Source organism: Triturus cristatus, chromosome 6 (assembly GCF_964204655.1).
Source record: "Triturus cristatus chromosome 6, aTriCri1.1, whole genome shotgun sequence".
NCBI lineage: Eukaryota > Metazoa > Chordata > Amphibia > Caudata > Salamandridae > Triturus > Triturus cristatus.
The window spans coordinates 343,389,522-343,404,286 of NC_140589.1; the positions used below are offsets into that span (position 1 = coordinate 343,389,522).

A 14,765-nucleotide genomic window follows, 5' to 3' on the forward strand; every position below is an offset into this window, starting at 1 on the left:
GGTCTTTGAAGGAGGTCATTTTGGCGGATCTGATGAGGTGGTGGTGTCTGCGGGTGGCGTTCTTGTGGGCTGTGTAGCTTTCGTTCACGGATCCAGTTTTTTTAAAGTTTTCGGCAGGTTCGCTTGGAGGCCTGGAGGTGTTCGGTGAACCAGCTGGCTTTCTTGCTAGTGTTGGAGGGCTTCTTGAGCTGGGCGAGGGTGTTGGCGCAGTCGTTGATCCACTGTCTGAGGTTGCGAGCGGCAGTGTCGGTCGGATCTGCGGGTGGGCTCCGGGCGAGGGTGGTGGAAAGCTGGTCCTTGTTGACTTTGCTCCAGCAGTGGCGTGGCATCTGGTGGGTGCGGTGGTGCGTGGTGGGTTTCCGGAAGGTGAAGTGGATGCAGCACTGATCAGTCCAGTGGAGCTCGGTGGTGTGGTTGAAGGAGACGTGGGAGCTTGCGAAGAAGATTGGGTCAAGCGTGTGGCCGGCGGAGTGGGTGGGAGTAGTGACGAGTTGTCTGAGTCCGAGGTTGTCGATCAGGGTGGTGTTGTTGTTGCTCTTGAGGTGGAAGTTCAGGTCCCCGAGGAGGATGTAGAGGTGGAGGCGAGGGCGTGTGTGCTGACGAGGTCGGTAGTGGAGTCGCTGAACTGTGCTCGTGGTCCGGGGGGTCTGTAGATGAGGGTTCCTCTGAGGGTGATGTTGGGATTGGTGTGGATCTGGAAGTGCAGGTGTTCGGCGGTGCTGAGGGTGTCGTCGGTGTTGGTTGAGACTTTGAGAGTGTTCCTGTGGACGATGGCGATTCCTCCTCCTACTCCATTGGTGCAGTCCCTGCGGGTGATCTTATAGCCTTTCGTGATGGCTATGGCGATGTCGGGTGCCGAGGAGGGGTTCAGCCAGGTCTCCATCAGGAAAGCGACATCTGGGGTGTTGGAGTCCAGTAGGTCCCAGAGTTCCACGGCGTGTTTGCGTGCGGAGCGGGTGTTGAGAAGGATGCATCTGAAGTGGTTTGGTTCTTTGGGAGGTGGGTTGGCGGGCCGGATGCTGGTGAAGATGCAGTTCTGGCAGGAGAAGGGTCCTTGGGTGCGCTTCGGGGCGGCCAGGCAGCAGGTGCGTGATCGTCCGGCGCTGAGTGCGTGGAGGGTGCTGGAGTCGTAGCAGAGGCGGGCATTGTGGCGTTTGCGGGGGCCAGGGATCCTGGCGCTGGGCGCTGTCCAGGCGCGGATGGGCGTAGACAAGCTTGCCTTAGGCACGCCTTTGGCACGCCAGCGGTGCGGCCGCGCATAGGCCACCATATTTGGGGAGGTGGGAGGGAGGAGCAGCTGGGAGGCGGGAGGTAGGGGCAGCGAATAGGCAGTCAGGGGGGCGGGGACGCTGCGGCGGGAACGGGAGCAGTGAACGGCACGGAAGGCAAGGGCACACAATCACGGGGGTCACTGAAGGAAAAACGGGCACAGAATCACGGGGGTCACAGAAGGAAAAGCGGGCACAGAATCACAGGGGTCACAGAAGGAAAAACAGGCACAGTATCACGGGGGCACAGAAGGAAAAGCGGGCACAGATCACGGGGGTCACAGAAGGAAAAACGGGCACAGAATCACGGGGTTCACAGAAGGAAAAACGGGCACAGAATCACGGGGGTGACAATGGGAGCAGAAGGAAAGAAAGTTACAGGAGAAAATACAGACAGAGGGGGAAGACAGACAACAGCAGTCACAGACAGCAAAAAAGAAAACGATAAGGGCAGTTCAATGAACAATAGAACAGACCTAAGGCCTACCACTGGCCACCAGGGATGAGGCGCAGGTGGTAGCCTGCGCGTGGAGGAGGGCCTCAACTTTCCTCAGCAGCGGCAGCTGGGGCAGGGACAGGACGCACAGGCGGTGCTGTGCGGAGGGGGAGCGACCTACCTAACAAGGTTCCTTAATGCAGTTAAAGGAAGATTTTATGTGGCAGGCAGGTTAGAGGGTAAGACAACGTAATTGTTATATATGATCATTTATTAAACTATAATGTGTGCGTATTTATAAACATGTATTCAAAGACACTGATGAAACTGTGTTGTCAATACATCAAATATGTATTACTGTTTTTGCCTGGTGTTGATTTTCTTTTCATTAATTTCTAACAGGAAAGTTCTTAGCGGATAACATAGTTGGCTCTGTCATAGTGTTCTCACTTCTGTTTTGGATTCCACTCAGCATTCTTGTCCATTGTGTGGTAAGTTACCTTTTGTGTAATGATCAAGTCAAAATTAGAGACGATAAGTTTAAATCTGGGTTTTTATTGAGCCTCAAGTTTGGAGTATGTTTATCCTGTAAAATGATATATACATGTTATGTAGCAAGGATGCAGAACTTTTAGTGGTTTGCTGCCCTATCTATTTACATTTATTATTCTAACATTAATACAAATTCATCCATACAGAATATCTGGTTACAGATCAGATTGGTATTGCATGCAGAGCTTTAATGCATTGCTGTGTTACCCTTCAGCAATGGTAAGAGAGCTCACTGTGCTGATCACTTACTGCAGAGATTTACTTGTATCCTTAGATCAAAGATTTGAACCTTGTCATATCGAAGCAGGCTTTAAACAATTCCTTTTGATGGTGTAGAGTCCGGTGTTGTGTTGTAATATCACCTTTAATTTAAGCCACAAGGAGCAGTTTAGTCTGCTGTGTTTACTGTGTCCTTTTTAAGGGAAGACCCATACACCACCGCCTTCTGATTCCAAGGGACAAAGAAACTCTCAAGGCTAATAGTTTAATCTGGTTCTACGTCGACCCATACTGTTTTGCAGATGTTTACCCAGTTCCTGGCATTAGATATTTCTTGTGATAATCAAAACATTTTCCCAATCGACCATCAAATGAAAATATCTTCTGTATGTCCATTTCATAGCAGCTTGATATTATTCGGTTTGTCAGAGCTCATAGACGAGTGGTTTATATTGCAGGTGAAGGGCTTTATTGAAGCTACTAACCCAACAGATATTTTGTAGATGGAATTGTGGTAAGAGGGTAGAACTGAGTTAGCTCTGTCTCATTCTGGATAAACAGTATATAGTAGTCCATGGTAGCAGCATCTATGTGCATGTGCCATTTGATGTAAGAGCCATATTTATCACTATGTCCCAGTTTCCAGGCTATGATCCTGGACTGTATGAAGTTTGCAAATCATTTGATTCTTTCATTATTTTCTCAGTAGGGATAGATGTCCATTACAAACTCCCACCCCATTTGCTTGTGGTTCCTGGGGTTGCGTCACAAGTCCAAGTTATTTAAATCCTACAACAGTATGCACCCCAAAGGCAATAAAAAAAACATGTTTTATGGCACAGGCCGGTTTTGACAAATAGGCCCAGTGTTAATCCAGAGGATGGGACTTCCCATTCCTTGATCAAGCACAAGGAACACTCCTTGAAAGTTAAGTTACCTGGAGCGCACATGACTCCCACAGGACCTTCATCCTTGGAGCTGGAGTTGCTGTGTCTTTAGCATTCTCAGCCACCGGCAGATTCTTTCTGGTGCCGCCCCCATAGTCAGTGGCTGAAGTGGCCTAAAGTGAGATGCCTTAAGCACCAATGCAGACCATCCCCAATGTTCCAGCTGCAGGCTCAAACCTGGTGGCATTTTTCAACACTATTTTCGAGATCTTTTCCAGTGCAGGGAACCTCTCTGATGCACCTTCGGCTCCCTGTGGGGCCATGTCGAATGCTCAAGTTGATGCCTTTTCTGCCAGTGCCTGTGTTGTTTGGATCCAATCCAGCACTCTCCGACACCTCTCCACCTCATCTGTTGTCTCAATTTTAGTGGTTTGTGGTGCTGCCTCTGCTATCAGTGCTGCTAATAGCCCCACCCGAGGCTACCAACACCACAAATGCCTTCCAGGACCCCACCAGCGCGTGCTGCACACCGCTCACCCCACAGATGAACATCACCCCAGGACGAAGGCACAGAAATTACTAGAAGAAGAAATATGTGAAGAAAAAACAACTCTCTCTTACAGCCAGCCTTTATATTAGTTATTTGAAGCAGACATGAATTTTGAATTACATTTTTATTGTGTCCGTTTTCATTAAAATCATATACCACGAATAAGAGAAAAAGTACATAAAACATAGTTTGTTAAAAAGACATTACGTAAGCATTATAACTAAAGTACACTCACAATGTATTGCTTCTTTTGCGCTCATAAAGCTTTAAACACAAAATTTAAAATGTTGTTGTATGTCCAACGTTTTTGGGTGATCTACCCCTTCAACAGAATCTAATAGAATCTGAAATTGTGTATATGAAGGAGTACTGGGCATGAACAAAATATGTGTTCAGTTGACTCCAAAGCGGTGGTGCACAGACAACAAGATGGATTATCTTGACTCGGAGAATTCCAAGAACCGTCAAATTGACTAAAAAGAAGGCATAACAGTCTAAACCACAAAAGACATCCTTGGCTTATGTGGTGGTATTAAACTCCAAATATTGTTGACATTGCATATTATAAATTTCTGATATGGAATTACTGTTTTTATGTTGTTGCTTTCTCGTAATCACTTTTAAAAAAAAGTTTATTTTTACTTCTTGTTTTAAGAGCAGTTTATGAGCCATTTTAGTCATCTTTGTTAAATCCTTGAGAGCTCGAGTATTGAAAGTTGATAAAAGATTACTTCAGTTTTGTTTGGAGAGTGCCAAATCAGAGTTTTGTTTAACCAGTTCGTTCTTGATGATTGATTTTAAAGTGCTGATGCCAGATGAGTGATAATCTATATAATAATTTAGCTGACTGATGAAAGTTATTGCTTTCAGGGGGAGAAGGGGGTCCAAGGTTTAGTCGTAGGCGGCCTTGAGGAATTGATCTTCTGAATTAAATAGTTACCCAAGGTAATTCAGATAGACATTGAATGTTTTGTATAACGTTACAATTCCACAATAGATAACCATAATTAAGAAATGGAATTAATTTAGCCTTTATTATGGTTAGTGTAGGAGTCCCTCAACCACACCCATATTTTTATCCAAATCTTTTTATTGCTCTTGTATTAATTGAGTTTTGGAACAACGATGTTCGATTTGTAAGTTCCAATTAAGCTTTTTTTTATCAACAATGATCTCTTGATAGTTCTATTGCAGGGTATGCCTAATCCTCGTAGTACATATAGTCCAGTTGAAATTTGGCCTTTTGCTACTGAACTACATAACCTTTGTCTTCCCAATGCTTATTTGTAAGTTGTTAGCAGAGATGTTTGTGAAGTTGTGTCAGGTGTCATTGTAGGCCCATCTATGTGGTTGAAGGGATGACAAGATCATCTGCAGAGGCCAGCAAAGGTATCGGCTAATGTACTAGTTTAGGTGCATCTCCGTTGCTCTGGTGAAGTATTGCACCTAGAGAACTGCTGTGATGAAGGAATGCATCCCTGTTTCAAGCTGCTGTGAGTGAAATTCTTTGGCGTCAGCCCCTTATCCTTGGAAAGTTTTACCATTGATCCATGAGTCACTATGTAAATAAATCAGATGTATTATTAGCCTTGATTCTAGGCCCTAGCTTTGCATTTTTGACCAAAGTTCATGCCTGTCAACCTCACTGAATAAAGCAGGCGAAAAGATTGTTTGATTTGAAATGAAATAGTCTTCTGAGCCAGAATGGATAGAGCAACAATATTATCAAAGGTTGAGCATTTTGATGTAGTTTGACTGATGAAATGTTAAGATGTTAGTGTCTACTACCCAGTTTACCAAATGAGAATGTAGATGTTTAGCTAAAATGTTTCCATCTGTATCAAGTAAGGTAATCAACCGATGCCTGGTGTGTATTTACACCTTCTTTTAAATATCTGCTGCAAAATGGAGCCTTTGCATCATGGTAAAAGCTGGCAATGTTGTATTACTAACTTAAAGAGGGGGGTTAAGATGTGGCTCTAGGGCTCTGCATTAAGCCTTAAGATTTTGACAAACCATTTGGATCAGGGGCACGAGCAGTATTGATTCCTGTAATAAGACTTTTAGATGCTTGTTCTGTTCTTACATAGCTCGCTGTATCACGTTCAGTAATTGAAGTTAATGAGGCTGTTTTGGTACACCCATAGGAATTGGATATGTAGTCATTCCAGGTTCTAAATGGTGTATGGTAGTCGCAGACTTATTAAATACGAGTTTATACCAGAGCTGATTATAGACCAAACTTTACGAGAATTTATTGTAATCATATATACATGAAGTCTGAACATGTAGTCCTGATGTATAGCTTTCATTTTGGCAATATTCCTTTTTAACAAGTTTTTCAATTCTTTTATGTGCTGATCTTAATGGAGTCTGCCTTTCGTTTAGTAGTTATGTTTTTTTTCCTAAAAATATTTGTTAGCTTTTTGATTTTATTACATTACAGTTTTTGTCTTTTCAGGTTGACACAGGTGGAGTTAGGTTGGCAGGCAAGGAAATCATATATCTGATCAAAGAGTAGAGTACACTGGATAATGTTCAATGAGGCTCAATAGAACCACAGTCAGTCAATTGGATACATTTTGTGATGAATTCTTCGTCCCATAGAGTATGTGGATATTAGGACGCAATATTATCTATTGTGTAAAGTGATCACTTTCTGCTCTGTTTACAATTTTGAAATCTAGCTGTTTATCAATTTCAGTTATGTGTAAATAGGTGTAATCAATGATGGACATTTTACCTGTTGCAGCAAAAGTAAATTTGCAGGTCAATCACTTGCATGTCTCTTGTTTAGATGACGGAAAACTAAGTCATGGAGTGCTGTATTAGTCATTTTACCATGCAGAGTTTGCGTTTTTTATATTAAAAATAGGTTTGAGGATTGAATAGAGAAGTCAGCTGTGTCATTATCGTCGACCATGGTATCTGCAGTAAATATAATTTCAGTTTGATCTACTATTGACGAAAGATGTAGTCTATGTTTTGCTAGGTATGGGAAAGTATATACGTTGATAAGATGTTTAGATGTTACTCCAGCACTTCAACCAGACTGCAATAATTTTATTGGCGATACATTTTATGCCGTGTTTAATCAATTCAAGGATATTTCTTATGAGAATTGGCATGCTGCCATTGAGCTCGCCTATTCAACTTTTAATTGCGGTAAGTCAAAGCACAGAAGTTCTGTAATTTGATTTATTTGGTTTGCCCCGTTTTCTGCAAGCAAATAATGTGGAAAGAATTTTGAAAATACCTTAGGCTGAGGTTATTTTGACTTGATTGTTGCTCCCTAGCCTGATATATTGCAGAAAGAAATCTCTAGTTAATCTGTGGAAAAATCATCTCTGCCAATGTCAGGGATGCTTAGTTGTGACCTTTTGATTTAGAATATTGAAACAGTTGTATCTGTTGGTTTGTTTTGTTTAAGTCAATTGGAAGGTTAATATATCTTCCTGTGTTATGCTCCGCACTTGTAATAATAATTCAACCATTGACCTCATTAGAGATTAACCTATCTGACCCCTTGAAAGATGATAATTGGTCTAAAAATATATTCTTTATATAAGTCATGTTTTGATTCGGCTGGATCTTAGGAAGTAAGGATGTTTTTCGGGTTAAATAGCCTTTAGAATGATCCCCCAGTCCAATAATGTGCTGCACTGCTCAAGTATTTTAGCATGTCGAATATTGGGGCAGCTGATGAATTACCAGATCCACAAATGGCTAGACAGGCTCTTTAGTTGATCCAGCTCTGTAGTACAAAGATGCCTCTTGCACTATCTGAGCAAATAATGAGGTCATTGAAACCCCTACCACTGTTGGTAGTTGTGGTGTCGATAATTCTTTACTTCTGTGTGAAATTGGTCACAGAAAAGTTAGGTTTTTGCTTCTGAAATTGTTCATAGAACTTTTATTAATGGAACTGAATGTTCTAGGGATAATTGTAGGATATTTCAGTTGTCAGACAATAAATGACATAGAAATAATTGTTGTTTTCTTCTTTTTTAAAGGACAAGAAGTTGGATAAACAGTATGAAGAAAATACAAAATCTTTATTTTTCCCAAGCGTAAGTATAATACTGAAAGTAATGAAGAAACTAATTTTAAATAGCCATTTTTCTATATGACAAGTAATTCTTTTAACAGCAAAGTCAAAATGTTGTGTTCTGCTCACCATCCCATGCTATACTGTTTTTTTTCATGCTAAACTCTTACAGTTCTAATATAACTTGTGGGGGGCGTGGCTAAGATGGCGGCCGAGTGAGACGTGTTTCTCTGTCTCTCCGGCGCCGCCCGAGCATCGCTTTGATTATCTGGCCCCCTGATGCCCATCCGAGCCTGCTGTGCTATTCCTCTGTGTGGGCCACTTACCTGCTGCCTCCGGCGGTCCTTCTTTGGTGGAGCGGTGGCACTTCGCGTGCCTTGTGGGTCCGTCCAGCCCCGTCCTTGATGCGGCCCGGCGGCCCTTCTCCCTGGAATCGGCGGCCGCGATCGGTGACATGGAGTGGCGGCAGGTGCATCGGGGATGATCGGCGGCGGTCGGCTGTTAGAAGTGACGCAGCTTGGGGCTCGCCCCTTGTGAGGGCTGGAGTGCCTGCGGTGAAAGCGGAGCGGCCTACTCCTGAGTCACCATTTGCAGCCCCGGAGGAACTGGCTCGACATCTTCTGGCTCGGTGACCCTTCGGCCGGAGGCGGTGCCACCTGCAGACTCTGGAGCCTCCCACGATCCGCTCCCCTGAGGTGCGGAGCCGATTCATGGATTTGGCGGGGCCATCCGGTCCCGGCCTTGCTGCGTCCCGGGTGATCTGTGTTGGTGCCGCCACTGGGAGGTGTAGAGGTACGACGGAGGTGGAGGGGGTGCCCTGAAGCGACCTGACGACAGCGGTGGCATTGCCTGGAGCGCGCCCCTTGGACACCTTGGGGGCGGCGCGGAGCGGCCTGCTGTCGGGCAGCTAACTGATCTACAGGAAGGCCTCACGGACCGGGGATTTCGCAGCGGGGATTCGCGCCCTTTCTGGTCACAACGTCAGGCGAGCTAGTGGTGAGTGCTCGTCGCTGTGGGGGTGCCGCTCGGTCCGCACATCGGCAGACGGCGAGATTGCGCTGCTGGGGCATGTGTGAGGCCTGGCTGGGGGACCCTGTGGCCTACCATTTTGGCGGCGGTGCTTTGTGCTCCCCATGTACTGTGTGTGACGCTGCGGAGCGGCGAGCTGTGGCTGGGTGAAAACCCCTTGCCTCTGCCTGGGCATTGGTTGGCCTGATGTCTGGCTGAGGGCCCGGGAGGCCGGTGGCTTTGGCTCCAGGGACCGAATTTCGGCCCGCAGACCGGCGGGCGGTGCCTCCTTAACTGTACTACTCTGTGAAGGACCACTGGTGAGGCCCTCTGGGCCCTGCAGGGTGGGAGCCTTCCACTGCTACTGCCGGAGCGCTGCGCTGTGCCCTGCGGTTGTGGGGTGCTGGCTGTTTGTGTGGAGGAGACACTCGGGCCATGCGTCGACGGCCGGCGAGGGGGCTGGTGGCCCTCCTGTGTTCCAGGGATAGGCCTTGGGGGTGTCATAGCGCTGCCCCTGATTCTTCAGCCTGCTGCTTTGGTCGCTTGGTGGGGGGCTCGTTCTGCTGCCATGTCCTCCACCAAAGCTAGACGATATAAGACCCTGAAAGACGCTCTGCAGAAGACCGCGGGTCCGTCCTCTTGTCAGCTAGCTCCCCTTTCGCAACCGCCTAAGGATAATGACCAGCTGGCCACTAAGGCGTTTATGCTTGATTTATTCTCCGCCATCAAGGAGGACAATCTGGAACTCCGCTCCCAACTCTCCTCTGACCTTCGTGAAGTGCGTTGCGACGTGGACTCCCTTGGGGACCGCGTCGCCACTGTGGAAGAGCATGATTTGGGGCGTGAAGATGATCTGCATCAGCTTCAGCAGGATGTCCTCCGTCTCACGTAGCAAAACCTTGACTTGCAGGCCCACGTCGAGGACCTTGAAAACCGGTCTCGACGGAATAACATTAATATTCATGCGGTGCCATGGAAGGGAGAGGGTGACGATCTCCGTGAATATGTTCTTCAACTTTTTCGGCAGATTCTAGGGGAGGAGACAGAGCGAGAAATCCAGATGGATTGTGTGCACCGTGTTGGCTTGCCAAGGGTTGCGAAGGCTCCTCCACCAGACATACTGGTGTGCGTGCACGATTTCCAGCATAAAGAGCAAATTCTGCACAAGGGCTGTGATCTTAACCCGGTGCAGTTTCGGAGCCACCAGCCGACTCTCTTTCAAGACTTGTCTGCTTCCACCCTGGTGACACGTAGGGAGTTTAAGCCCATCACTACTCACCTTCGTGAGAATAACATCCCATATTCGTGGGGCACCCATTCCGACTTATCTTTAAATATCAGGGTAAGCTCCTCCAGCTCCGTTCTTTGGCTACAGCATATGAGGTGCTGGGATTGGATCGGCCCTCCTCCCCGGCTGGGCTTGCTGGCGCTCTCTCACGGCGGCATAGATGCTCGGATGGCTGGCAGCGAGTCAGACGTTCCCCTCGGCGCCTGACGTGTCCACTAGCCTTCTGGAAAGGGAGGCGGCGGTTACTTCAGTGGCACAGGTGACAGACAACAATGGCGCTCCATAAATCTTCTGTAGCGGGCATCAGGTGGACTTTTTCTTACGGCGCCGGAGGGGAGAGGTCCCTGGTTGGAGGTTCTTGTCATCAACTGCCCTTTGGGGGTTGGATGGCTGGTGCCCTTAGTACCGAGGTGTCATTTCTCCTGGTGCCACGTTCCCCACCTCGTTGGTTTCATGTGACAGACTGTTGTCCTCTCTCAGGGCCTTGGTGTCCTGTGTTTTCCATTGTCTTTTTTGTGTTCGTGGTGTTTTTTCCTGGGTCGGGGGGAGAGGGGTGGGGGGGGGGAGGGTTGTTTTTGAGAATGTGTTGGGGCTCCGCATCAGTCCTCTTAGGGGTTCCATAAATGTCTGTCCCAGAGTTACTGCTCGTTGGCCCGCCTCATTGATCTGGGGTCCTGCGCTTGAGCCCTGGCTGTTCCCCCCTTGACTTCCATGGGTAGGAGTCTCAAGGTGGTAAGTCTGAATGTTAGGGGCTTAAATAACCCGGTTAAGCGCTCTGCTATCCTGCCCCTGCTGGAGGGAGTGGGGGGCGACGTGTGTTTGCTGCAGGAGACTAACCTTCTCTCTAAAGACACTAAGCAGATGAGGGATCGGCGATTCCCGCTACAGGTGAGATCTTCCGGCGCGGATAAAAAACATGGGGTCGCAGTTCTTTTTAGCGCGCGTGCTCACTGTAAGGTTCTCTCCCAGGTTGCTGAGATTAAGGGGAGACTCCTTGTGCTTCTTGTGCAATGGGGGGACATGTCCTTCACTATAGGATCGATGTACGCCTAGAATGAGCAGCAGGAACCCTTTCTAAAGGCGGCCTTTTCTGAGGTGTTGGCCTCGCCAGACATCCTGATTTTAGTGGGTGTGGACATGAATGTGGTGACGGATGCGTGCTTGGATAGGTCGGAGCAGCGGTCGCATCGTGCAAGCGCTCTCTCGCAGGGGGGGAGACAGTGGTTGAGTGATGGCGGTCTGCATGATGTCTGGCGTGTACAGCATCCTTCTGAGCGTGATTATACTTTCTACTCGGCAGCGCACAAAACTTACGCCCGCCTTGACCACTTCTTCGCCTCGCCTCCACTTCCCTTTTGCCCTGCCTGACGGATGCAGTCATCACTCCCCGCTCCCTGTCCGACCATGCCCTAATTTCGGTGCAACTCAGCTCTCCTGCTGCGCGTCCCCCACCTTTCGGATGGCGCCTGCGCGATTCTTTGCTACACTCGGAATCCGTGATTACCCGTATACGGGACATGATCCTTGCTTAACTGGCAGTTAATGACCTAGGGAGTACGTCTTTAGCGGCGGTTTGGGAGGCCCTCAAACTGGTGGTTCGGGGTGAGTTCATCGCGTTGACGGCTGTGTTTACGCATCTGCGTAAGGCTAAGCGCGCGGAGCTGCAGCAGGAGGTAGGAGCCCTGGAGTCCATTCATAAGCGAACCGGTGCACCTAGGGTGTGGAGAGAGCTTGAAACGAAACGGCGCATGCTGAAACACCTGGACCTCGATAGGGCCGAGTATGCGCTTTTGCGCCTGCGCCATAAATTTTACCGTAGGGGGATAAAGGGGGCGTCTGCTGGCCCATAAGTTGCATGCGAGTGAGCAGCGGACAGGGATCCAATCCATTAGGGACTCCCAGACGGTGGAGCATACCACCGATGCCCTTATTGTGGACTCTTTCCGTTATTTTTATCAGCGCCTGTATACTAGGGAGGAGACCAGACCTGAGGAAAGGGAGGCTTACCTTGCCTCCTGCCGTATTACGCCGTTGTTTGCATCCTCGGCTGACGCGTTGGAGTCCGCCATCCGTATTGAAGAAGTCATATCGGCGATAGCCCGTCTTAAGATCGCCAAATCGCCTGGCCCGGATGGTTTCTCCGCTTTGTTTTTTAAGACCTTTTGCGCTGAGCTGGCTCCACTTTTAACACGTCTTTTTAACTCTTTTGTGACTCCCTCTATGTCGGAAGCCGCGATCACGGTCATACTTAAACCTGGGAAGGATCCGAGGGACTGTGGCTCGTATAGGCCAATTTCCCTCTTAAATATCGACGCCAAATATTTCGCGGGTATCCTGGCAGCACGTCTCAGTTCGCTGATGGATGGCATCATAGACCCCGATCAATCAGGTTTTATTCCTACGCACCAGGGCGGGGACAACACCAAGCGTATTCTCCATCTAATTGACCTGGTTCACCGATCTCGGGCCCAGGCTTGTCTCCTTTCCATCGACTCCGAGAAGGCCTTTGATCGAGTGGATTGGGACTATATGTTTGCTGTTCTACGCGCTTTTCGTTTCGCCGAGCGCTTTCTTCGCTGGGTACACTGTCTCTACGTAGCTCCTAAGTCGACGGTGAGGGTGACAGGGTGTCCGTCTTCCCCTTTCCCCATCTCCAGGGGGACGAGCCAGGGATGCCTCCTGTCTCCGCTATTATTCGCGCTCTATATGGAGCCCTTTGCCCAGCGCATACGCTCGAATACGGATATTGAGGGTATTAAATTTGGCGCCGACATCCATAAAATTAGTCTCTATGCGGACGATGTTATTCTCTCCCTTACTCACCCGCGTACCTCCCTGCGGTATCTGGCGCGAGAGCTTCATCACTGGATTGGTATCAGGATTTAAAGTCAATTTTTCGAAATAACTGGTACTTAAACTTTCTATCCCTGAAGATGAGGTCAGTGACTTACAGCGGGACTTTGCCTTCCAATGGGTGCACTCTGACATACCCTACCTGGGTATCCGCTTGACCCCTTCCGTTGCTAAAACTGCCCACCTTAATTACAAGCTGTTGGTGGAGCAAACTGCTAAGTCGTTATCCGATTGGTCTCGCCTTGGTCTGGCCTGGTATGGGCGGCTTGCGGCGGTAAAGATGACTGTGTTGCCGCGTGTCCTTTATTTGTTCCAGATGCTCCCGGCGCAGCCGCCTCCGGGTACCCACTGCAGGTTGCAGGACCTGCTTAATAAGTTCTTATGGCACAATAGGAGGCCGAGACTAGCCTTATCGCTCGTTACCTCGCCGAAGTCCGCCAGGGGGCTGGGTTTTCCGCTTTTACGTGCGTATTACCAGGCCTCTTGCCTCCGATATATTACGGAATGGAACCGGCCTTTGTCCAGCAAGCACTGGCTTTTTATGGACCAGACGGTCGCTGGTTGTAATATTTGGCGTGAGCTCTGGCTTCCGCGGAAGCATAGGGCATGGGGCCTCTACTCATCTCCGGTGACCTCCCCGACTCTCAAGGTGTGGGATCAGTTGGTGGGCTCAAGGGGGTGGACCACGTTCCCCTCCCCTATGACCCCTATCGTGGACAATCCTGATTTTCTGCCGGGGTGTGCGTCCCCTGTTTTCTAGCGCTGGCGGGAGGAGGGATGTTAGAGAGTGGGCTCCCTCTTTGAGCCGGATGGTGTGATCCCTTTCGCCCAACTGCGCAAAGAATATTTTACCTTGCCGCACACTGACGCCTACCATTACTCGCAGCTAGCACATTGGGTGACCCTCCCCTCCAACTTCGCCTTGATGTCCCGTCCCTTGACCGCTTTTTAGCGCTGGTTGGTTTATAAGAAAGATGACCGGAAACTCATATCGGAACTGTATGCAATGATAATGGCGCGTCCTAAGCAACAACGGTCGAAGGCGCAGGTTCGATGGGAGACTTGAGTTGGGGCGCCCATTAACGAGCAAGGAATGGGAGCATGTTTTCTATCGCGCCCACCACACAGCGTCTGACACGGTGGGTGCAGAATCTGCCTATAAGGTGGCGGCATACTGGTACTATACTCCAGCGCGCATTCAGTCTTGGGACCCTACTAAATCTGGCCTTTGCTGGCGGGGGTGTGGTCACCCTGGCACTCTTGTTCACTTGCTGTGGCGCTGCCTGAAGCTGGTGCGGTATTGGGCGGCAATCTTGGACGATCTTGATGAGGCGTTTCAGATCAGGCTGCCGCGGGAGCCCGTGCACACACTGTTGGGTCTCCCTCACCCCAAGTCCTTTCCCTTGCGCACCCTGCGGGGTAGACAACTTGCGTTGGCGCTGCTTGCGGCGTGACAGGTTTTGTTGGCGCAGTGGGGCTCCCCGGCTGCGCCAGACCCGAGGGACTGGATCCGGAGGCTCTGGCACCTTCTTGCGATGGAGCGCCTATCGCTCAGATTTGATGGGAGGGGTTCGGAATACGCTAAGCTCTGGGGCCCTTTCTTGAAGCTTCTGTCAAAGGAGTTGCGGGAAGTCACGTGCCCCAAATATCTGCAAA

At 48.9% G+C, this 14,765-nt stretch overlaps 1 protein-coding gene across 1 annotated transcript in view; it reads left to right on the forward strand.

Moving 5' to 3' along the window:
- The window catches only part of ADAM17 (ADAM metallopeptidase domain 17), a 597,876-nt gene that overhangs the window by 572,228 nt on the left and 10,883 nt on the right, over window positions 1-14,765 (forward strand). The window contains exons 17-18 of the mRNA XM_085610726.1: window positions 2,107-2,195; window positions 7,926-7,982. Of these exons, the coding sequence (XP_085466852.1) occupies window positions 2,107-2,195; window positions 7,926-7,982 (146 nt within the window). The remainder of the gene's footprint in view (window positions 1-2,106; window positions 2,196-7,925; window positions 7,983-14,765) is intronic.